Source organism: Gopherus flavomarginatus, chromosome 4 (assembly GCF_025201925.1).
Source record: "Gopherus flavomarginatus isolate rGopFla2 chromosome 4, rGopFla2.mat.asm, whole genome shotgun sequence".
Classification (NCBI taxonomy): domain Eukaryota; kingdom Metazoa; phylum Chordata; order Testudines; family Testudinidae; genus Gopherus; species Gopherus flavomarginatus.
In genome coordinates, this window is record NC_066620.1 from 30107212 (window position 1) to 30133145 (window position 25934).

A 25934-nucleotide genomic window follows, 5' to 3' on the forward strand; every position below is an offset into this window, starting at 1 on the left:
GGCTACACTAGTGGGGGGGTTTGAACTAAGATACGCAACTTCAGCTACGCTACTCGAGTAGCTGAAGTCTAAGTATCTTAGTTTGACATATCTGGCCGTCCTCACAGCGGTGAGTCGACTGCCGCAGCTCCCCCGTCGACTCTGCTTACTCCTCCTGCCAAGGTGGAGTACGGGTGTCAATTAGATCGATATATCGCGTCCAGACGAGACACAATAAATCAATCCCTGATACATTTAACACTACCTGCTGATCCTAAACTTAGGCCTGGTCTACACTAGTCTGTTATTTCGGAATTAGCAGAGTTAATTCGGAAAAAAAAAATCCGTCCACATGACCAAACTGGCTTTTTCGATTTAAAGGGCTCTTTAATCCGATTTCTGTACTCCACCTCGGCAAGTGGAGTAGTGCTTAAATAGAGATCGCAATCCCAGGTTAAAAGGTACTGTGGACACAATTCAACGTTACTGGCCTCTGGGAGCTATCTCAGAATCCTCCCTTGTGACCGCTCTGGACAACACTCTCAACTCCGATGCACTAGCCAGGTGGGGCAGGAAAAGCCCCAGGGAACTTTTGAATTTCATTTCCTGTTTGATCACCATCAGCACCGGTGACCATCAGCACAGTCCACCATCACAGGCAACCACGCAGAGCCCACCATCACAAGAGATCATGCAGTCCCAGATTCACAGACGAGCTCCAGCATGGTCCGAACGGGAGATACTGGATCTCATTGCATGTTGGGGAGACGAGTCTTATGGCAGAACTATGTTCCAAAAAAGGAATGCAAATACGTACGATGAACTCTCCAGGGCCATGACAGAAAGAGGCTACTCCAGAGACACAGAGCAGTGTCGTACAAAAATCAAGAAGCTCAGGCAAGCATACCAAAAAGCCAGGGAGGCAAACGGACACTCTGAGTCACAGCTCCATACCTTCTGCTTCTACCGTGAGCTCCATGCAATTATGGGGCGTGATGCCACCACTACCCCACCACTGTCCGTGGACACCTGCAGGGGGAGAGTTGCACGGAGCAAGGGTCATTGGAGGACGAAGAGGAGGAGGAGCACAGTGCACAGGCAGCAAGTGAGGAATCCGTTATCCCAGGAACTATGCTTAACACTGGAGCCAATAGCCTCCCCGCTACTCCCAGTGTGGGCTCCCGGACCTGACCCTGGAGAAGGTACTTCTGCTGAGTGAGAGCCTGATCGGAGCCATGCGGGAGGGGTAGGGGGGAAGAACCCAGCCATGCTGGGCTGTTCGTGTATAGTTTAAAGGGCTCCTGCTCAGAACCTCATCGAAGCCATGCGGTGGATGCAGGGGGTGGTTGGGTGTTGTGTGAAGTGATCATCCCAGGGAGTCTGCAGGCCCCTCCTTCATGGCAAACCCACCAGGCATGGCTTGCTATGGGAAAGGGGTCCCAGCAGTTTGAAAACACTGAAATGAATGAATTCCGTTGCCCGACAGTGTGTGATGGCTTACTCACATCAAAGTGTCCCCTTTGTTCTCTGAAATGTATATTTTAAAATACTACCCTCCCTTTTTCTTCTCCCGCAGGTGCAAATGTTTCAACGCGGCGCCTATCTACTCTGTCCCACAGGCTGGTCCAGATTAGAATGCAGAAAAAACAAACTTGGGAAGACATGTTCGCTGAGCTCATGCAGTCCTCCAGCACTGATAGGGCCCAGCTGAATGCATGGAGGCAAACAATTGCAGAGTCCTGTAAAGCATTACAGGAACACAAAGAGAGGAGGGATACGTGCAATGAGAGCAGGCACAACGCTATGGTCAAGCTCATGGGGGAGCAAACTGACATGCCCCGCTATATGGTGGATCTAATGCAGAAAAGGCAGCAAGACCACAGACTGCCGCTGCAGCCTCTGTATAACCACACTCCCTCCTCCCCAACTTCCATAGCCTCCTCACCCAGACACCCAAGAACATGAGGGGGGAGGCTACAGGGATCCACACACTCAACCCCAGATGATCGTCCAAGCAGCAGAAAGCTAGAATATGAGAACTTTTGATTTGGTTACTCAACTTCTCCTTCCCTCCTCCTCCACACCCCTAATGCTCCTCCCCAAGTCTGCCTTCTGATTTCTCTCTCTGTGTTGTGCAACAAATAATAAAGAACGGTTTTTAAACAATTTAGACTTTATTTCCTTTCATATATGTAGGGGGTGGGTAACTTCAAGAGAAACAAACACAACTGTCACACCGTACAATTGGCCTGTCATGAAACTGGCTTTCAAAGCTTCTCTGATGCGCAGCACACACTGCTGCGCTCTTCTAACTGCCCTGGTGTCAGGCTGCACGTAATCAGCGGCCAGGTGATTTGCCTCAACCTCCCACCCCACCATAAATGTCTCCCCCTTACTCTCACACATATTGTGGAGCACACAAGAAGCAGCAATTACAACTGGAATACTGATTGTGCTGAGATTTAACCGAGTCAGTAAACTGCACCAGCGCGCTTTCAACCGTCTAAAAGCACATTCTACCACCATTCTGCACTTGCTCAGCCTATAGTTGAATTGCTCCTTACTAATGTCCAGAGTGCCTGTGTACGGCTTCATAAGCCATAGCATTAAGGTGTAGGCGGGGTCCCCAAGGATAACTATAGGCATTTCAACATCCTCAACAGTTATTTTCTGATCTGGGAAGTAAGTCCCCTCCTGCAGCTGTTCAAACAGACCAGAGTTCCCGAAGATGCGAGCGTAATAAACCTTTCCTGGCCATCCCACGTTGATGTCAGTGAAATGTCCCTTGTGATCCACCAGTGCTTGCAGCACCATTGAAAAATACCTACCCCTTGCGGTTTATGTACTGGCCACCCCGGTGTGCCGGGGCCAAGATAGGGATATGTGTTCCATTTATCGCTCCACTACAGTTAGGGAACCCCTGCACATTAAAGCCATCCACTATGGTCTGCACATTTCCCAGAGACACTACCCTTGATAGCGGCTAGTCAATGATTGTGCTGACTACTTGCAGCACTGCAGCCCCCACAGTAGATTTGCCCACTCCAAACTGATTCCTGACTGACCAGTAGCTGTCAGGCGTTGCAAGCTTCCACAATGCTATGGCCACTTGCTTCTCAACTGTGAGGGCTGCTCTCATTTTGGTGTCTTTTCACTTCAGGCAGGGCAGGGGACAGCAAGTCACAAAGTTCCATGAAAGTGGCCCTATGCATACGGAAGTTTCGCAGTCACTGGGAATCATCCCAGACCTATAACACTATGTGGTCCCACCAGTCTGCGCTTGTTTCCCGGGCTCAGAATCGGCATTCCACAGCATGAACCAGGCCCACTGCCAGCATGATCTCCCAATTGCCACATGCCATGCTTCTAGGAATGTCTGTGTCCATGTCCTCATCAGTATAGTAATTGCGCTGTCGTCACTTCCTTACCCGGTTTTGCAGGCACTGCACATACTGCTGGATAATAAGCGAGTTGGTCAAAACTGAAGTCGAGATCTGAGCAGGCTCCATGCTTGCTGCGCTATGGGGCCTGCATGGTTAATCCTGGAAAAGGGCATGAAACAAGCTGTTCGGTTCAAGATGGCCGATAAAAGGCGGTAAATGGTGTAGCTTTCATGGAGTCAGGAAGCTCGTTAGAGCTGCAAGAGTGGGAGAGCAGAATTTGCGGCGGAAACGTGAGCAGAGTTTGTGGCAGAAGCTGTGTGGCTCTGCTCATGATGGCTGAAAAATGGTGGGGAACTGTTGCCTTCTGTAGCTTCCACGGGAGCCCAGGACCGACAACATGGAAAAAGTGGCAGAAACTGTGAGGCTCAGTTCACGGTAGCTGAAAAAAGGCGGGAAATGGTTAGATGAAACAGTAGATAGAAAGACGAGAAGACATGCGAGGTGGATTCATAGTACCAGGAGAAAGGTGGTGCACAGTGCTGCACTGTCTGCTGGTAGTATGGAGTTTGCCATAGCTTTCACAGAGGAGAGGAGCGAGTGACGGCACACACTCATAAACACCTGCGAGAATGTTTTTGCCCCATCATGCACTGGGAGCTTAACCCACAATTCCAATGGGTGGCAGAGACTGCGGGAACTGTGGGATAGCTTCCCACAGTGCATCGCTCTGACATTCAATGCTAGCCTTGGTACTGTGGATGCACTCTGCCAAATTCACGTGCTTTAGTGGGGACATACAACACCGAATGTATAAAATCGCTTCCGAAAATTAGAATAAAATAAGTTTGAATTAATTTTGTACTGTAGATGTACCCTTAATGTACTAGCAATGGAACATTAATAAGTTCTACCTTATACTTGATCACAGCTGTTGGCACTTACGTGCCAAAAAGAACACACAACAGAGGGAAGGGAAAGATCACAGGTATTCCTGGGTTCCAAAGGGAGGTATGTATTGCCACCAGGACACACAAAAAAAAAAAAACACTTAAGGCCACTCTGTATCTCAAATATTATGCAAACTCACAAGCATTCTGTAAAGGGACATCAATGCTATACAAAGCATCAAAGGACATTACAGTAGAGTGAATCAAATACAACTGAAAACACAAGCTGCAGTAAAAGCTGTATTATCCGGCACTTTACATACTGGAAAGCTCTATAAACTGGCATTTCTGATCTTCATTGAAAGTCTGGTGTATAGTCCGGTTGGTGTGGGGCTGGCAGGCTCCCTACTAGGCTCCATGTGGCTCACCAGAAGTGGCAACATGCCCTTGCTGCTCATAGGTGAAGGAACAGCCAGGAGGAGTTTGGAGTGTGGGAAGGGGTGTGGGGTCTGGGAGGGAGTTTGGGTGCAGGAGGGGGCTCAGTGCTGGGGCGCAGGAGTGCAGGGTATGGGCTCTGGAGGCAGGAGGTGCATGGTACCGGATCCAGGCAGCGCTCACCTTGGACAGCTCCCTGTGATGACCTATCCCTGCTGCTCCGAGGCAGAGCCAGCGCTCAGGGTGGTTGGGGGCAGGGCACAGAGCCGCCTAGCCACACCTCTGCTTAAGAGCAGCAGGGACATGTTACAGCTTGCAAGGAGCCGCTCGAGATGAGTGTCGCCTAGATCCAGCACCCTGCATCCCCTCCTGCGCTCTAAGCCCCCTTCTGCACCTAAACTCCCTCCCAGAGCCTGTACCCCTCCTTCGCCCCAACCCCCAGTCCTGGGCCCCCTCCCACACCCAAACTCCCTTCCTCTTAGTTAACTGGAATTTTTTACTTACAGGCACCCCCATTCTCCCAACATGCCAGATAACAAAGTTTGTACTGTATATTGTAAGTCAAACTGATCAGCCCTGTACGCTTTCCTTTCACAAAGGAAAAAAGACTTCTCCACACTGTGAGAGGTGTTTTATTAAGCAAGACTACTTTATCAAAGTTGCACTGGTTTAAAAGTTTATTTCAAATCAGTCTAGTTAAACCAATGTAAACCTCCAATACAGTCATAATTTTAAGCCAGATAAAACTGTTTTAAGTGTGCCAACTTTGGAGGTTTACACCAATTTGACTAGACTTATTTTTAAATAAAACGTATTTAAACCAGTTTGTTAATGTAGATCAATTGGCTTATAAGTTTGTAAGGGTATTTTTATGTTTTTAAGTTAAGTTACAGGCCTATACTAACCCATCAACTCCTGAATCCCAGACCTTCAATTCTTACTCATGGAAGCTGATATTGTCATATTCACACCTACCTCCAATGCCTTACATCCACCCACTGCATGGGACATAACAGGCAAATGGCCAAATATTCACTGCCACTTTCTGCTCATCCATGTTTCCTTTAGATCTCTGCTCTCTGCTTTAACAGCACCTCTGGGAGAAACCAGCACTGCATCTAGTTCCTGAGCTACCTCCACTTATTGCCCAGAGTGAAAATCTCTTAGGGTATGGCTACACTTGCACTTCGAAGTGCTGCCACTGCAGCGCTCTGAAATTTCGAGTGTAATTCCAGTGCTGCACGTACTCCACATCCTCTACGGGTGTAGCTTGTAGCGCTGGGAGCCATGCTCCCAGCGCTGCGGCACAGTTTACACTGAGGCTTTACAGCGCTGTATCTTGCAGCGCTCAGGGGGGTGTTTTTTTCACACCCGAGCGCGAAAGTTGCAGCGCTATAAAGCGCCAATGTAGCCATGGCCTCAGAGACAGGTAAGTGGGAATGCCATCTGCAGACATCTTTAGACACGGAGATGGAGGCTCCAGAACACCTACCCTCAGTCAGGATATTCAGTGAGCTTCATTTAACTCTCCTCTACTTCTGTATCTTTGGATTTGAGACAGCAAGCTGCCTCCTTCCAGTAGCAGGTAGTCTGGATATGTCGCTTCCCTTAGAGGCTGCAGGAAATACATGCTACACATCTTTTCCAGCAGCATAATATTCAGCTGCAGGGGAAGCATGTGATAATAGATTATTCAACTCTTAAGTGGCCAGGCAGAATGATCTCCTACATCTCCCCTTCCACGCAGCAGCCGTGGCACTTCTTTGACACCATATATGGTAAAGATGAAAAGCAGAGGGGCAAACCAGGAACGACAAAAGGCTACAAGTTTGTAGGGAGGAGAGGGAGAAGAGAGAAATTATTATTAAAGGAATCCTGAAAACACTACTGTATAACATAACAAGCCTTTAAAAATTAATTAATGGAATCTGACATAGAAGGGTATCTCAAGGTTTTTTTTTTGTTTCCCCGTCCCTCCCCCCCCCCGTTTTTTTTTTTTTTTTTTTTTTTTAAAGTTTAGCAAAAAAATTTACTATTCTGTCTGAGCTTTTCAAAGCTGCCAGAGGGACTTGGATACTTAATTCCTATAAGACTCAGTTTTCATTAGCATTCATGTGAATTGGCTAGACAGTTTTCAAAATCTCAGTCTGTATCTTCACAGAAACAGAAAGGAAGGAGATACAAGTTTAGTGCTAACTTTCTGAATTGGGTGGCTGACATTTGAAAATTTTGACCCTGATGCTTAAGATGTCATGGTTACATAGATCAGCTTAATTTTATTTTTGTTTGATTAAAGTTTTTCATGAGTCTGAGGATAAGACCGCTCGGTATTGGTATGAAAACAGCAAAAACAGTTACGCTAAATACAAGTTTCTATGCAAAAGTAGCAATTTATTTCACCAAGGAGAATGCAGTATGGTTACTCAAAAACAGGCTCTCTGGTTACTCAAAAACGTATTATTTAAGCCATCATGACTGATCAGCAATATGCCCATTTAATCCATAAAATAAAATACACAGTAGGCTTTAAAATTGCCACCCCTGCATACTGATCTGACATTCCCTTCCAAGGTTTATACCCCTGTATCTGGTTATCAAAAGAAAAAAAAATCACCCAAACACATACATAAATCTAGGGCTAAAACGTATATAGCACTAAATAGTTTAGTTCAAAATCGTAACTCTACCACCATCTAAACATTACTGTATATAGTTTTCTAGAGAGACCACAAGAAATTAAGACATTACTATTCTCCACCATCCCTCTGCACCAGCAAAGATATCAGGAACTTCTGCATTAATACCCAATTTTAGAACAGATACAGACAATCAGATTAATTGAAGATGATTACCGGACCAGCCTGCAAACGGTAGCATCCACCAATCTACCACTTCAAAAAGACAAGAAAAAGTATATGAGGATGCTCAAGTGACTGCCTTGTTCAGTTCAAGAAGGGAAGCATTACCCTCTCTCATCCTAAGAAAGGGACCCTTCTCACTGAATAATTCTTGTTTATCTAGGACACTGGCCTCCTTAATCCAGTTGTGACCTCAACAAGAAAAAAAAACCTCTAGGAACTATTAAGCTTTTCTTCCTAGAACTCACACACATCAAAAGAAAATTAAAAAAAACAAACAACCCAAAACAAAACACGCACACTTCACAAACGAAAAAACCGCTTCATTTTCTAACATTCAAAGTTCTCTTCAGATGTGTAGAATCATAGAAATATAGGACTCACAGGCACCTTCACAGATCACCTATTCCAGACCCATGCACTGAGGCAGGACTAAGGATTATCTAAATCAGGGTAATTCGGGGGCAGGCCGCCAGACAGTTTGTTTACATTTGCACGACTGCCCGCAGCTCCCAATGGCCATGGTTCACCATTCCTGGCCAATGGGAGCTGTGGGAAGTGGCAGCCAGCACATCCCCGCACCACTTCCCACAGCTCCCATTGGCTGGGAACAGCAAACCACAGCCACTGGGAGCTGCGGGCAGCCATGCAAATATAAAACTGTCTGGCGGCCCGCCAGCAGATTACTCTGATGGGCCGCAGGTTGCCCACCACTGATCTAAGACCATCTCAGACAGGTATTTGTCTAACAAGTTCCTAAAAACCTCCTATGATAGAGATTCCATAAACTCCCTAGGTAATTTGTTCCAGTGCTTAACTACCCTTATTGTTAGGAATTTCCCTAATGTAACCTAAATCTCCCATGCTGCAATTTAAGCCCTTTAGTTCTTCTCTTTATCCACTTATGATAGGACAACAATTTATCGTGCTCCTGTTTATAACAACTTGAAGACTTATGTCCCTTCTTCAGATCAAGCCCAATTTTTTCCCACTCTTTTCTTGTAGGTCATGTTTTCTAGACCTTTAATCATTTTTGTTGCTCTCCTCTGGACTTCCTCCAATTTTGTCCACAGCTTTCCCGAACTGGACACAATATTCCAGTTGAGACCTTATCAGTGCTGAGTAGAATGGAAGAATTACTTCTTTTGTCTTTCTTACAACACTCCTGCTAATACGTCCCAGAATATTTACTTTTTTTGCAACAGTATTACATTGTTGACTCATATTTAGTTTGTGATCCACCAAAATCCCCAGATACTTTTCTGCAGTAGTCCTTCTTAGGCAGGCAGTTCTCATTCTGTATTTGTGCAACTGATTATTCCTTCCTAAATGAAGTACTTTGCATTTGCCCTTATACAATATCATCCTATTTATTTTAGACCATTTCTCCAGTTTGTCAAGATAATTTTTAATTTTAATCCTGTCCTCCAATACTTGTAACACCTCCATGCTTGGTACCATCTGCAAACTTTTATAAATGTACTCTCTATGCCATTATCCATATGCAAAGTTTCCTTTGTGCAGAAAGGAGAATGAGACAAACCTTATGATCAAGTGGAAACAGAAAACCATTTTGACAGGAACAAGCTTATTCACTATTTAACCTTTGGTGGGGGGGCGAGGTGGAGGGAGAAAACCAACATAACTATGCCGGTGTAAGTTTTAAGTGAAGACCAAGACCAAGATAACATGGCGGCAATTAGAAAGACAGTTTTAAGGGGAGGCACCTCTCAAGACACTCTCTTTTCTTCAGAAAGAAGCATTTGTTAACAGCATTTAACACCCAGTTGTATCCCAATGAGTTAAGAGCTTTGTGTACACCCAAAAGTTCTCTGTTTTAGCTTCTCAGCTGCTCTGAGGTCACTGTCTCCAGATGGGAACCCATGGAGCAACATTTGTTGTTGTTTCTCAAGGCCCCCAATAGCTGACACTTAGTCATTCAAGTCTTTATATATTTTACCCTGAAAAGTGGCAAAAATGCTAGAACATTGCATTTTAAAGATTTGAATTCTCCTCCTCCCATGCGTCGTTTAAGAGGGTGGTGAAGCACTGGAATGGGTTACCTAGGGAGATGGTGGAATTTCCATCCTTAGAGGTTTTTAAGGTCTGACTTCACAAAGCCCTGGCTGGGATAATTTAATTGGGGTTGCTCCAGCTTTGAGCAGGGGTTTGGACTAGATGATGACCTGAGGTCTCTTCCAAACCTAAATCTTCTATGATTCTATGATCTGAAGTTACCTCAGATTACCAGATCATGCAGATATCACAGGTACACCAGTGTGGAAGGCATCCATTCTGAAAACTGCTGCTACTTCACACACAACTACCTAAAAACATGTCATCAGGTTGCCAAACAGATTATCAGGTTTCCCCATGGTGAACTGTCAATCAAAGCCTTGTTTGGGGGAAATGCAGAGAGATTGATCAAGGAAGAAGTTAGGCAGCTCCCCAAACTAAGGATTCCTGGGCCAGTCCACGACTAACAAGCTGACCTGGATTTTACAATCTTGTGAAGGATTGTGCCTGTCACGGACAGGGGAGGAAAGATGGACACTAGATCAAACTCTCAAGGACATGAGCCATCTACTCCCACTGTTATCAGGAACCAGAACCTGGAGAAGCTTTCTGCTAAAGCATTTGGAGTCGCATTTTTCAGCTCAGACTACACGGTGTCAAAGTGACGAAATTCAACCTAAATGAAAGGAAGAAAAAGAAAACGTAAAAAACTCTTCTACTGTGGGAGACGAGAGTTCCTCACCCTCAAAGAAGCGGAGCAGACTCAGTGCAGGCTGGGGCTGAACAACCACAGAAAGAGAGAGCATGAAAAAGATCCAGCCCAAAGAAGAGACAAGGGGGAAAAAAGCAAGCACAGCACAGAAGAATAAACTCCATTAAAAGCTGCAGTAAGGAGCCTTACAAACAGAAAGTGAGGGGCCATCTCCACAGGGACACAGAGAGAGCATGGGACAAAAGCACAAAAAAAAGGGGGAGAGAAGGAACAAGGAGGATGGAGCTGATAATTATCCTAATATCTCCAATGATGGAGGCAGGATTCCACTCATACAGTTCCTACCCTTCAGTTACCACAATGCATCAGGACATGTTGTAAGAGGAACTCACTAAAAGTGAAGGATTTTCCAGGGAAGTCATTCTTGAGTTCTCCTGTAAAGCATTCTAAGCCTAGTGTGAGCTGAGAGATTGTAGTGTGAGAAGAGAGGCACTAATAGGGGAAGAGGTTGGCTCTGCTGAGCAGGTGGGAAGTGACTGCCTAGGGCAGGAGTGGCCAACCTGAGCCGGAGAAGGAGCCAGAATTTACCAACGTACATTGCCAAAGAGCCAGAGTAATACATCAGCAGCCCCCCATCAGCTCCCCCACCCTGCTCGCAGTGCCTCCCACCCACCAGCACCTCCGCCTCCTCCTCCCTCCTGATCATCTGTTTCGTGGCATGCAGGAGGCTCTGGGGGAAGGTGGGAGGAATGAGGGAATGGCAAGCTCTGGGGAGGGAGCGGGAAGGGGTGGAGTGGGGGCAGAGCCTGTGGCAGATCCATGGGTTGAGCAGTGAGCACCCCTAGGCACATTGGAAAGTTGGCACCTGTAGCTCCAGCCCTGGAGTCAGTGCCTACGCAAGGAACCACATATTAACTTCTGAAGAGCCGCATGTAGCTCCGGAGCCATAGGGTGGCCACCCCTGGTCTAAGGCTACACTGTGCTCTCTGTTCTGAGCTAGGAATAGCACAGAGGAAAGTCTGAGGCAGGAATGAGGAAGGGAGGTAGCGCTCTCACCAGCTAGCCTCACACCCACTCAGCACTGCTGTTCTTAGATGCAGGAGGCCAGTATTACATTTTTTTAAAAAGCTGCTGCCAGCATCCCAGGAAATTGGCTGTGACCAAATTTTTGTAAAAACTGGGCCAGTTACAACCAAAACAGGACTGTTGCCAGCAATCAGTCATTGCTAACTGATCCAGAGGAAGCGGGTCTCATGGTCAAAACATGCAGTCTGAAGTCAGGAGATCCAAGTTTTACTTCTGAGTGCCCCAAATTTCATGTACGATCTTGGGCAAATGCTGTAACCAAAGTAACTAAACAGAAGGAGATTATGAAAAGTGAAATCTTAAATTTCTAGACTGCTTGCCAATACACTTGGAGGCAATCATTTATCAAAGATGTTTCTATCGCATATTGTAGATTTTTAAAATATGCTTTTTAAAGCACTTTATCTGTTCAAATTGTATTTGTTACGGTCAAAATATTGATAACCAAATAAACGCCAAAAAGAAAGGTTCACATTCAGGCTGAAATAATATTTTCCTCTGTCGAAGAGCTACTTGCAGCAGGCAAGTGACAAAATGGAATTTTGCACAGTAACTTCATGCCAAGTTTTAATTCCAGTTATTTTCGAAATTATGTGGGATGGAGGGTGATGGTGGGTTGATTAAAAATGCCATATTGTAGGGTCGGGGGTCCAATCTTTTCAGCCTCAGGACCAAACTCTCTAATTCACAAAGGCCACAATCAATACTTTGTGATACATTCTTAGGCACGCCAGAGGAAGGAAAAACCATCCACATCCTGTTGAGAATTCCCCCAGCAGACATGGAGTCAGCATACTCATCTTCTACCCACCCCACCGCCTCTTGTGCAAGGGATACGTCAGGATGAGAAGAGAAAATAGATAGATTTTGCTGTACTCCAGCTATCCTCAAATGGCATAAAGTCCCTAGGCGACCATTACCAGTGGGTACAAGCTAGAGCGCCATCCAAACTGTTCTAACCTGGCTGCAGCAGGGAGCCCATTGCTTTACATATTTGTTTGCTGGACAGCAGCCGCATATTGGAGATCAGGAAACCGACTTCTATCCCTGGCTCTAATAAAAGAGTATACTGGACAGAGAAAGAATGTGCTTAGTTTATCCTATCTGAGAAGCCTATGGGTGAATAGCTATGATTTAAGCCTACCATGGCTTAAATTTTGGAATCTATTCCTGACATTGCTTGCAATGACCTTGCGTCACCTTTAATTGGAACATTTCTTTTCAGTTATGAAGAAAGTGAAAACCACAACACTGACAAATACCATTCATTTATAACCAATTCTGTATTAATCACCTTAAGATACGAAAAGCACAGATCATAGAGCATTTTAGATTTCTTCCAAAAGTTGTCTGAAACAAGGTGAGACAATACAGTAAAAAGATGTAAAGGGGTCATTTATTAACACTTACTGTTTTTTCTGAATCTAACCCAACTTCTATCAAATGACCAACAAAAATCCTAGTATTCAAAGTATACCTTCTATATTTAGGTTTCTTTAAAGAAAAAAAAAAGGTTTAAAGCTCCTGTTAAAGTGAAAACTTCTTACGCAACCTTAACTATGGAATAGACATAAGCAGCTCCACAATAAGGCATGAAATGTAGAAAAGTTAGATCTCCCACTGCAGTATTAACTTAGGCAGCATACATAAACTTCCTATTAAATGTTCAATATATTTTCACTGGTCATTGTATATTTTGTGATATCCATTAATATAATGGTGAACATTGGTATAGTATGACCAAGCTCACTTCACCGTAGAAAACTTGAGTGAAATTCTCAATTTGTTTTGTTTTTTGCTTTAAAAAAAAATAAAAATTTAAGCGTGCAGAAGGTACTTCAAGGTAAAAAAAAATTACTTGTAGTTAATAATTTACTTCTGACAGAATTCTGTGCCGATCCAGGGGTACAAAATTCATATGGCCCGCATATTTGTGTGGCCCCCCTCCGCACAGAAAAACGCTAAAGAAATCTGCGGGGGGGAACACGCGTCTCTTCCCCAGCAGCACATCTGTTCCAGAGTGCCTGGAGCAGCTTCAGAGATGCGAATCACTGCAGGGAAAGGGGGGGCTCAGCATGCATGCCTGCAGGGGAGACGCTGATCACCATCAGGGTGCAGGCCAACAAGCCTCTTGATACTGCGGCTCAAAGGGCGTGGAGGAGCGTATGTCTTTTTGTTATGCAGAAGTGTAGCAGCCTGCTTGCCTACTAAAATGTAACTTCTTGTGAATTGAAAAAAAAAAATATTAGTATCATGTTACTGAAAAAAAACTGTAATGAAAGCAATTTTTTTTTTTTTTTTTTTTTTACAAAAACTGACACCCACATTTTGTTAATGTTGCTCTCTCATTCTCATAGGCAGAAATGTAGCAACCTGTCTGCATAGTAACATTATTAATTATTCCATTGTTAGTTAACTATTCCCATTCTCAGCCAATTCCCCCAGGAGCATAAAAACCTGTAGAAGCTTTAAGGCCCCTATATTGCCAGAGAGTGATGTAAAGCCTTAAAAATGACAGTAAGGGAATCAGCTAGGAAGATCTATGCACCTTCTCACTTTTTTCCTGTGCCAAAGTGGTACAGTGGGGGTAGATTTTTTTTTTTTTTAAACGGGTAAGTAAAAAGACCTTTGAGGGCAAATAAAACTTTTACCAAGCAGTCAATAAAATGTTAGGACAATCAGAAACAGGTACTTCCCAAAGTACTCAGCTAGTCTGAGCAATTTAAAATGACATTCTACTTTTTTTTTTTCCTGTTTGGTGTTCTGCAATGTAATTTAAATGAAAATCCAGGATAATAACTTGAATGCAGGGTATCAGTTACAAAGTATTTGTAAGTTAACTTTCATGTGTTTAGGAAATTCTGAATAGTTATTGTGACTTTTTTCTGTATTATAGTTTAAATAATTTACCAAAACAATTGAAACTGGTGTGATTATATTGCATTATTTTTACAAACAAAATTTGCATAATTTTTAGGCACAGAATTCCCCCAGGAGTAATAATGATGTTAATACTGTATTTAATTCCAATTAAGCTTAGATACTCAAATTTCATTTAGGAGACTGACTTGGACGGGGTGAGTTCTCAACCATTGCTGCTGCTACTAAATGGATGGATTAAACAGCATTTCTCAAATGAGCCACCAGGGGCTTTTCTTGCAGCCACAGCTTCCTCCGCTGTGGGTGAGGATGGAAGTAGCAGCCCCTCCCGCTCTCTGTTGCTCCAGGATGCACTGCCTTGGTGTTGGGTTGCTGGGGCTGGCAGCAGGGTTTGGGCTCTGCCCCACTCTGGAGACACCTAAGGCGTAACACTGGAGGTCTACATTCCTCAGAAGACTACAGTAAGAATGTGCGAAGTCTGAAGTTTTAATATGATGCTTAAACTGCAGACACAAAAACAATACTCACAATCACTTGCCCATGCTCAGATAACTGGATAACACTGAATTATAACAAGTTTTCCAAAGAAAGTTACTGTTGAACTCAGAATAAACATGAAAAATTTGAGCAGAAGGTAAGCTTTCCTTAAACAATAAAAATAAATAAATAAAATAAAGAGACTGGAAGAAGTGCCTCTTCAGCCATAACTACAGGACCACTATTCAACCAACCAGCTGTACTCACAGGGCTAGTGTGATAAGAAAAAAAAAATTAGCATGGGAAGTTTCTTCCCCTAAGACTCTCACTGTTCAATCACTGATGTGTGGAAATTTCGCTACATGAAGAGACATTTTCCATTATTTAGCTATTTAAGTAATACATGCTTTGTCATTTAAAAAGCTGACCTGTTAGGACAGTTTGTTTCATCAACAGCTACTGAGAGCTTTACTTTATAAAATTCAGATTTTACTTTAAAAAAAGCTTTAGCTAAATGCACAGTAAATGGATAAGCAATTGAAGAAATGGGAAATCGGCTGTTTTGACCATGTGCGTCATTTAAGGGCCGATCCAAATATCACTGTAATCATTGGGACTCTTTCACCTGACTTGAATGGACTTTTGATTAGGCCATAAATGCATTATTTCCATTTTCATGACAACTATCTAAGTTTTCATACTTTGCTCATCACCCTTGAAAATGAGAGCATACATATATTACATGTTGTCTTAGTCATAGCATTTTTTTTAAATACACACAAAACTGCTGACTTTTTATACTCTATTAGAAAGCACATTCTAAAAGAAACTGATGTGAAAACAGTTTTGTTTATATAGGTAAAAAGTCTTTCAAGACAACATGAAATAACCAACAATAACTAATGTATAGGATTCTAAAAATTTACTGATAAGCCCTCTCTAAGTACAAGAATTTATTAATGGAAAACACAAAGAGTTGAAACATCATTCCCATAGGATGACACTCAATGAGAAGCCTGACCAAAAACCAACCAACCAAACAAAAAAAAGGCAGGTTTTATTCCAGGTACTTTAAAACATATTATGGTTCTTTTGGGTGAAGAGGGGAAGTGAATTACTAACTCAAGGACTATCCACTAAGAATGTGCTAGTTCCAGTTTCCAGCCACTCAAAGCTACAGACCAGGGGTCGGCAACCTTTGGCATGCAGCCCAACACAGCAATCCACTGGCGGGCCACAAGACGTTTTGTTTATATTGACTGCCTGCAGACATGGCCCCCTGCAGCTCCCAGCACATCCCTGAGGCCTGCGCTGCTTCCCGCAGCTCCCGTTGGCTGGGAACGGTGAACCTCGGTCACTGGTAGCTGCGGGGGACTGTGCCCACAGATGGTCAACGTAAAGGAAACATCTTGCGGCCCACCAGCAGATACTGTGATGGGCCATGTGACAAAGGTTGCTGACCCCTGCTACAGACTATAGGTAAACCAACTCAGCAGTCATGGAAGTACATACAAAGGTAGTTTCCGAAGCAAAGATCAAACCATTTATGACTTTATAGGTCAATAAACACCTGAGTTTCTTCCAGAAGCAAGCCTGAAATTAATAGACTTCAGCAACAGATGGAATACGCTCCCTATGATTGGCACCTCTGAAGAAGTTTGCAGATGCACATTGCACTAGTTATGGCTTTTGAGCTGTTATCAAGAGTAGTCCCATGTAGCATTCACTGCCCATATCCAATCTGGAGACAATTACGACATGGGAAACTGTGGAGTGGTCCACATCTTTGAGAAAAGATCATAAGCGCACAAACAGATCATTTAGGGTGAGAAGCTTCTTCACCACCATGATCTGAAAATCCAGGGCAATCCCAAATTGTGAATTGTCTGATCTTCACACAGAAGAGAAAACACCCCTAGCAACCCCTTCCAGATGCTTTCCTCCACAAACCAGAATCACTCCCATTTTGTCTGGATAGAGCTTCTGTCAGGATGTTCTGTTCTAGAACTTATCTCAACTAGACACTGGCTAGTGGGAGAATACGACGTCTGAGTCAGATGCACAGTCACACATCACGCATATACTGAATGCTACATAATCAAGATTGTCCAACTATATCCGTTTGCTACCACATATACATGATATAAAAGGGTGATAGAATAGAATTCGCAAAACACAGCCCTTGGGACAAATTAGTCATTATTTAATGTTACGAACTGGGATCATCCCATGGGGAACAGACACTGAAATGTGACCCTGCCTATGCTAAACATGGTCAGCAAGCAAGTCAACAAAGCCTCATAGTCAATGGTATCAAAGAATACTGGTAAGTGTAAAACAAAAACAAGGGACCTCACTTGCACAGTTTCCATACAGTATTTAGTTAAAAGCTGATTTCCCTCACCTATCAGCTTGAAGACTTCAAATGAGGCCAAAGTTTCCTCCCAACAATCTTCTCAATAAACCTATCCAGAAAGAGAAAGGTTAGAGATGAGGCGCTGGTTGGCAAGAACACCAATGTCAAGAGACAGTTTCTTGGGCAAAAGTCTAGTCACTACACAAGAGAAGCTGGCACCCAGCTCTCTAGGATAGAAGTGCTAATAATCTCAAATAACAGTGAACCCAATCCCTCACTCTAGCTAGATTTTAATCAGCCAGAAACAGAAAAGTCCAGTTTATGCATTATAGGCAAAACCTAATTTTTTTTTGTTTTGTTTCTTTTAATAGAGTATAGGCAGTACATTTAGCATTACAGGTATCCAAACTTGCCAAACTCACAGAAGACAAATTGTCTTCTCCAGGTTCCACACTCGGAAGCAGCTCAAAATCAACAAGATTTGCCCACCTGAAAATAAATTCCATGGTTTGCGTCTTCACCAACAGTAAAAGTGAAAGGAGAAAGATGTTCCTTTCCATTATCCACTAGAACTATAATCATAAAAATTAGCTTTTGCTGCTTTGGGTACAACTGCCACATTTCATCTGATGCAGGGCATGCATGAAGTACAGTGACACATGAGGATTACATATTAAGAAGAAATTGAAGAGACATTGTTTGAATGGCCAACGACAAAATACAATCATGATAACCAACAGAAAGGAACATAAGCTGTATATAGTCTCCCACAGAGAGCACTGAAATGCGCGTAGGCCCATTAATTCTGTAGACAAGCCAATTAAATGCATTCTCCACCCCAAGAGTAGTAAAAGTGGCCACAAACTTCAAACTGCAAGTGAATGAAAGATGACAAAAGTGTAATCGTCGTCCCTACCCCGCATATGCACCCCAAGCTGAGAACCAGAAAACGTGCACTTTAGAGAGCAGAGTACACGCTTCCCTGCAAATGAAACCAGCCACTTGGATTACACATACAATAGACATGATGACCATGAAATCCCTCTTCTTTTCTTGCCCTAGATGTTGAAGTCACCCAAGACATCAAGCTCTGCTGACTCCAATAACAGAGATGAGACCTCGGTTAATCTGGGCAGGAAATTTAAAATGGTAGTTTGTATACTCCATCTACTCAAAATGTATTTCCATCCTGGGACTCTCACACAGTAGACATACAAAAGTGAGCCAGTTTTTGGAGCAAGGCATCTCTTGCGCAAGGAGCAAATACTGCCTCCCGTCTCATCTATATTTCCACCGATAAAGCAGATGCATGGATCAGATAAATGAAGTTGGGAGCCTCTTTGATATCATCCATAGATGATAACAGCCTTATTAACTATCAACTTTGCAGTCAGTAATATGAATCAAAGCATAGATCATATGAGCTAATACCTCATAAGGCAACAGCTAGACTTGATTGATAATAAATCTATGCCTGGAAAAGTGTGTCTTCCATCCTAGTCTCCCCATTAGGGATATAAAAGGTTAAACAGTAAGCATTAGGCTTACCATTAACCGATGTTAACCATCCGGAGGGACCCCAGCCCAGCAGCACCATGCTACAGAAAGAAGTAAGATTTAGCAACAACTGGTTCCTATATCGCAAGTTTAAAATACTTACTGCACACTTAATGTTTGTTAGCTTGCTCTAATAAAACAAAATTTTAAAAGTCTCCTTTTAAAAAATTTTGTAAAAAATGCTACATTTTAAAACTATAGAAAGCAATGTTTCAGAGGTTATTTAACTTACTGTTTTCTCTGATATTCATAGGAGACTAATTTCACTGATCAGTAAAGAACTAAAACAAAGATGTCTGAGCTATGTACCGATCATATATGCAAGTAATAAACTCACCAGGCATATTTACACCACTACATACACCACTCAAAACTACCAATGGAGATTTTAAGCTAAAAACTAGCCAAAGTATAACAATTATGAGACAAGTGTAACAAACAATGTCAAAAGATTAAGTAATGACAATATCAAACAGGTAATAAACATTACTTTTTCTTGATCACTTTTACTCTACAATACCTATTCCAAAACAAAATATTTTTCCTATTAACATGTATATCTTATTCTTTGCCCTTACTGTGGATGTGTAGTCTACATACATCATATGTTACTGAATTATTTTTCCTACATCAAATATATTTGGTTTTGTTTCTTATTAAAAAAAGTAAAATAAAAAGCAATCACATAACAAAATTTAGCAATGTTACAGAAATGTATTTGCTTGTCTCTGTATATATAAACATAGATTCATAGACTCTAGGACTGGAAGTGACCTCGAGGGGTCATCGAATCCAGTCCCCTGCCCTCATGGCAGGACCAAATACTGTCCAGACCATCCCTGATAGACATTTATCTAATCTACTCTTAAATATCTCCAAAGATGGAGATTCCACAACCTCCCTAGGCAGTTTATTCCAATGTTTAACCACTCTGACAGTTAGGAACTTTTTCCTAATGTCCAATCTAAACCTCCTTTGCTGCAGTTTAAGCCCACTGCTTCTTGTTCTATCCTTAGAGGCTAAGATAAACAAGTTTTCTCCCACCTCCTTATGACACCCTTTTAGATACATAGATTTCTCTCTTTTAATCTATAAAAAAGGAAATTTAAGCAACTATGAAAAATAAAAGCTTTTGTAAGCCAGAACCAAAATAAGTAAGGTTTAGGATTACACACACACACACACACACAAAAAATAAAAATAAAACCACGCGTACACACAAAATGAGGGAGAGCGGGAACCCTGTGTGTTGGCATATGAGGCCCAACTATTCTCAAATCAATGTCTTTGTGGCCACTAGATGAGGGATAATGTCTTGATAAGGACAATGGACAAACTTGCCTTTGATTTTTCAACAACAGCGTGACAGTATTTTTACTAACTTAGGCATCAAAACCTGCATCCCACAATTCACAATACAGAATTTGGGCCCAAAGCAGTACTGGAGAACCGAGTGTATAACTTTCACTAATTTTATTTAAGATACTTTTTCAAAATTTCCCTTTAGAGGAATAAGGAATACAGATCCCTGTATAAACAAATCACCTTTTCTTAGCCAGATATGATTTTTAAGGAACACAAAAAATTGACATTAAATTTCTTTCTACCTCTAGTATCTCTCTCTAATTTCTTGACATCTCGGAGCTGATCTATACACAAACTGAAACTGATTCAGTTATTTTGGTGCGAGTTTGTGTATGGACACTCTTATTTCACAATAAAAGTGACTGAACTGACTTTAGCCACTTTTATTCCAAAATAAGAGTGTTCACACAAACACACCAAAATAAAATCAATTTTAACACACACTTTTTGTTATGCCAATGTTATTGGCTCTACACCATTTAATTTTTTATTATTATCGTCAGTTAACTGGAAGAAAATATGAAATCATCACTGGTAAAGATACAGGCAGAATCAAAAATCAAACAAACTTGCAAGGTATACTTTCAGTTTACAATATAGGACCCTCAATTCCATTAAGAACTTGGTTCTGGACATAACCCCTGGGCTTCAATGGGATTACACTCAGTAGCATATGCAGGACTAAGACACAAAGAATGAATGAATATATATATATATGTATATAAACAGCTGCTTTTTGCAAACAAGGGGAAAAAACACATATCTTCTGTGCCACTTCTCACGCTAACAGTTTTAAGCTATGTACTGAGCAAGAATTTTTAAATATGGCCTAACCTTGTTTTCTTTCACAAATTATAACAATCATTACTATTAGTGAACAATGGTACTACACAGGAAATGTGGTAATATTTAACATGGAACAAAAAGTCCATCTAGTCCAGTATCCTGTCTCTGAAAGAAGTCTGTCCCACATGTTTCAGAGGAAGATGAAAGGACTCAACTACACCATAGCCTTAACCACATCACAGCTATATGACACAGTTATATATGCTGGAACAGGTTTATTTTATTTGATTTGCATTTGCTTATGATTATGTTCTTTTCACATTGCAAACAAAAGAACCCACTGGTTACCAGCTTCTGTGATCTAATAGTTTATAATGTGGAGATACCATGACGATACTACACTGCAGGGCCGCCCGGGGGGAGGGGGCGGCAAGAGGGGCAATTTGCCCCAGGCCCTGGGCTCTGCAGAGGCCCTCACGAGAGTTTTTAGGGGCCCCTGGAGCGGGGTCCTTCACTCGCTCGGGGGCCCCAGAAAACTCTTGCGGGGCCGGGCCCCGGAGCTTCTTCCACTCCCAGTCTTCGCTGGCGGGGGAGTCCTTCCGCTCCGGGGCGGAAGGACCCCCCACCATCGCATTACCACCGAAGCGGGACCTGCCGCCGAAGTGCAACCCGATCTTCGGCAGTAATTCGGCGGTGGGGGGCCCTTCCGTTTATGGACCCGCTGCCGAAGTGCCCCCAAGACCCGTGGCGGGGGCCCCCCGCCGCCGAATTACCGCCGAAGAGCGGGCTGCACTTCGGTGGTGGGTCCCGCTTCGGCGGTAATTCGCCAGCGGGGGGCCCCCACCACGGGTCTTCGGGGCACTTCAGCGGCGGGTCCCAGAACGGAAGGGTCCCCTGCCGCCGAACAGGGCTGGCTCTAGACATTTCGCCGCGCGGGGGGCCCCCTGCCGCTTGCTGGTCCCACGGCTCTGGTGGACCTCCCACAGGCATGGCTGCGGAGGGTCCGCTGGTCCCGCGGCTCCGGTGGACCTCCCGCAGGCGTGCCTGCGGATGCTCCACCGGAGCTGCGGGACCAGCGGACCCTCCGCAGGCACGCCTGCGGGAGGTCCACTGGAGCCACCTGCCACCGATGGCCCCAGGCCCCCGGAATCCTCTAGGCGGCCCTGCTACACTGCAAATATGAAATACCAGAATATAAATGCCCATGACTGGGTTGTGTCAAGTCACACAGCAAAGCGTTGGCAAACCCCTTGTAGTTCAAACCCCTATAACGTACCATGGGTGAAAGACTGCTTTCTAATTCCACCTAGTAATCCATTTATTTCCTGTAGCAGGAGGTATAACCTTTAGTTATTACTCAAGTTTGTTTAAAATGTTGTTGCTGTTGTGGATGTAAAGCACCAATATATAAAAGGTCTGATCTCTATATAAACAACACCATTTGTCTCAAGCAATAAGGAGTTGTACAGATAAACAGTACAAGGCATTAAAAACTTTATTTTTTATTTACATCCCTAAAAGTTGGTTCTATATTAAGGCATGAGACAAATAAATACCATTCATTATTTTATACATCATCACATTTGCTCCTCTTATTTCTAAACCAGATCCCAGTATTATATATCTTTCTTTCCAGATGCAAGCCTTTTACTAATAATTTTACATTGCTCACTTCTCTATTACTTTTATTCAGATGATGACCAAAACTGAAGGTAGTAATAAAAATGAAAGTACACCACTGATCTATATAATGACATTTCTCTAATCCCTTAATATTTTATTTACTTTATTGACTATCCTCAATATTGTCCAGTCCTACTCCCTTGAAAGCCATTGGAAAAGCTCCTGTTAACTTCCATGAATATTGGTTCAGCCTCTTACACCTCTACGAAAAAACAAGCATGGCAGAGATGCTCTAAATGTTAGTATAAAACTGATGTAACATCCAACAATTTATAATCAGATTGGGATCAAGCCAAACTTACAAAGTGGAAGAGGGGAAAAAAAGTTCAAACAAACAGTGAAACTTGATGTTGTTACACACCGCTACCTCGATATAACGCCACCCAATACAACACGAATTTGGATATAAAGCAGTGTAAAACAGGGGGAGCGGGGCTGCGCACTCCAGTGGATCAAAGCAAGTTCAATATAACCTATTGATTAAACCAAGTTCACCTATAATGCGGTAAGATTTTTTGGCTCCCAAGGAAAGCATTATATCGAGGTAGAGGTGTAGTTCCTTCATCATCAGTAGGTGGTAAACAACATTAAATAAGTAGTCCAAGAATTTTAGGGTACACAGACCTCCTCAAATATGTAACGTGACTAATTAATTTACAGCCTGGCATTCTAACTGAAAAAGTTTCTGCTCATATAATTAACAAATTAGTAGAGTTTGAGATGATTAGCAGAACACTAAGGTTGAATAGTCATAGCCATTTACCTATAACTATGTAATTTTTCTCTTTTACAAAATTATTCTGTTTTTAAAAACAATCAACCCAGGAGAATTAAAAAAAAAAACACACCTTACATTATGCATAACATAGGAGATGAAAGTGTCATACAAAAGAAGGAAATAAAAATGTTTTAAATATCAGTTTATCAGAAAAGTCATTTTAATTATATAATTACTGAGGAAGATTTGTAAAGGTTTACACAAACTCCATAATTGGGCATAAGACATCACATCCTCTAGTTACATATACAATGATCTGGTCTGAGTAACATTCCTTGCTCTGACCAATGTGTGTGGTGGTGGTGGTGGGGACATAGAGAAGGAGGAAAGAAAAGAAGAGAAGAGAAGGGAGAAATAGAGAATTTAAAATATTTCATCTTAAATGCTTTACTTCATTTTTATACAGTTTAGTGTTTTTATGCAATCAAAACATAATGTATCTCTGTTGTGAATATATTTTGCTTCTAATGTAACATCCCAGGTACTCAGAAACAAAAGACATTCAGCTCACAATGAAACCTTTTATTTTAAAAAGACATTTGTACATCTTAACAGCATCACAGATCAGTTCCCTTTATCAGGCGAGAGGTGTGACAGCCAATGTGTAAAAAAAATAAAATCCAATCAACCAGAGAAGACGTGCAAAATGTCTCCTTCAATCCCACCACCATCTCTCCTTTAAAATATACCCCCAGAAAATACTGTACACACACATACCAGCTAATTAATATGGCAACAGTTACAGAGCTAAGTGATCAAGGAACCATTCTCCTTCCAAACAAAAAATAAAACCTGGGCTCCAGCGTTTCCGCTACCATCTCCATTGGAGGCGGAATCCCACCTCGGTAAATTCTCAGCCCTTTTAGACAATGGTGCTGCCCTGATTAGGTTCAAATTGACATTTCTGCACTAGGCCCTGGACCGACATACACACACAAAACAATCAGGGTTCAGATGCATTTGGTCAGCACCTACCGTTTCCCACCCCGGATCCTGACACTAGCTTTTCTCAGCAGGAACAAACGTGGTGAGGGGATATCGGGTGAAGGGAGAAAAGAGTTGCGAGGTGGAGGTAAATAAATGGCCGATGTGTTACACTGAAATGCTTCGCTGTAATAGGTCCCCCTCCCCCTTCGGGGCTGTGTAACCAAAGCACTGAATCCAAACTGCGCAGCAAACATTGTGCGGCTCAGGAGACTGGGAAGAGGCAGAGAGAGGAGCCGCGGCGGCTGCCGCTGTCTCCCTGAGACACCATTTAAACGATGGGGGTGGAGAAGAGGAGACGGTGTCAACACAAGTTACTCGGTTACCCCAGCAGCCTGGTTACTATCTCCTCATGTCCCCAGGCACAGCGGATCCCCCTCGGCCCAGGGGGCTAGTCCCTCACCCCGCATCACGGGGGTCGCTGTGCCCTCCTCCTCCTCGCTCTAGCAGATCGCCCACAGACCTCAATGAGGGGCTCCCCGGGGAGAAAGGGGAGCAGCTGCGGCCCCCGCATGCGGGGGGGACCCTCCCCGGAACTGGGGAAGAGCCGAGCCTCGTCCCCGCCGCCGCCGCCCGGCTGTAGGGCCCAGCAGCCCTAGCCGGGGCAGAGCCCAAGCCAAACAAAGCGCGGCCTGAGCAGGAGCCAAGGGTGAAGCAGCCTGGGCTTTTCCTGGCGGTCCACGGCCGGGCGACGCGGGGAGGGGGCTTTACCACCCCGGCCTCCCGCTTCCCCTCGGGCAGGGCCCCTCCGCGCCGCAGCCAGGCTCGCTTACCCCGTTCCCCGGCGGCGGCTGCGTTGTTTCTCTCCTGCTGCTGCAGCACCGGGCGCGGCCTGGACACTCGCCTGGGTCTCCTGTTGGCGGCTCGGACCGAGTTCATTTGCCGGCTCGTGTGGGTGGCGGAAGGGGAGGGGGGGGTTGATCCTCCGACAAACGGTGCCTCTTCGGGGGGGGATAGGGGAGCCCCGGGGGTGGCCGCTTCACGGCGGCGGCGTGGGGGGTGTCTCCAGTTGCGGGTCCCGCCGCTGCTGCCGTCTCCTCCCCGGCTCGCTATGGAGGAACAGGGGCCGCCTGGGTCTCCCGGGCGCTCGCTATGGGGGATGTTCGCTCCGCTTCCCCCCTCCCCAGCCCCCCCAAAACCCTCTCTTAAAGGAGCCCCGCAATCCTCAAGACTGTAGCTGCTCCGTGGCAGGAGGAGCCATTGACACTGCCTGAGACACTCAGTGAGAGGCAACCACTCGCGGCCGCTCTCCACCAATCAGCACCTCCCACACAGAGAGAAGGCAGTCTCGCAGCCAATCACTTAGCAGCTTTCATCATAGCCAAAGTGGGGAGGGGGTTCTGGGGTGAGCGGGGTGGGGTGGCTGGAGGCAGAAGCAGCATATAAAGCAAGGGGTTGGGACACACACACCCCATAGGGGAGATACGAGGGGTTGTGGGGGATAGAAGAGGGGGCTGGGTGGTAGCTGTTGGGGCTCAGTGTTTATGGGGGAGTTCTGTACAGACACTGTGAGAGAAGAGGCCTAGACGTGTTTGGCGGAAGCGGGATATAAGGGTTTGGATTACAAAGGATGATGCTTTGGGGGAGAGGAGGAGGAGGGGAAAGGGGGCTTTTTTAGGGGAGTTGAAAGCAGTAATGGTTTGTTCACAAGGGTTACAAATGCTTTTCTTAGTGGAAGCAGAACGAGTTCTTGAATGACTGGTGGTAACAGC

The 25934-nt window shown here is 44.0% G+C and overlaps 1 protein-coding gene across 9 annotated transcripts in view; it reads right to left on the minus strand.

Annotated features, from left to right (window-relative positions):
• The window catches only part of FBXO11 (F-box protein 11), a 192200-nt gene extending 166762 nt beyond the window's left edge, over positions 1-25438 (minus strand). For 2 of the 9 annotated variants that reach the window (XM_050951807.1, XM_050951803.1), the window contains exons 1-2: positions 24996-25071; positions 17118-17178 (exon numbers count right to left, since the gene is read on the minus strand). Coding sequence is in view for 2 of the 9 variants with exons in the window: in XM_050951809.1 (XP_050807766.1) it covers positions 24996-25101 (106 nt within the window). In the remaining 7 variants the exon portion in view is untranslated. Of the gene's footprint in view, positions 1-17117; positions 17179-24213; positions 24552-24995 lie in introns of those variants that run through there. The other 7 variants (XM_050951809.1, XM_050951808.1, XM_050951811.1 and 4 more) reach the window with 6 other exon arrangements.
• Between the last annotated feature and the right edge of the window lie 496 nt (positions 25439-25934).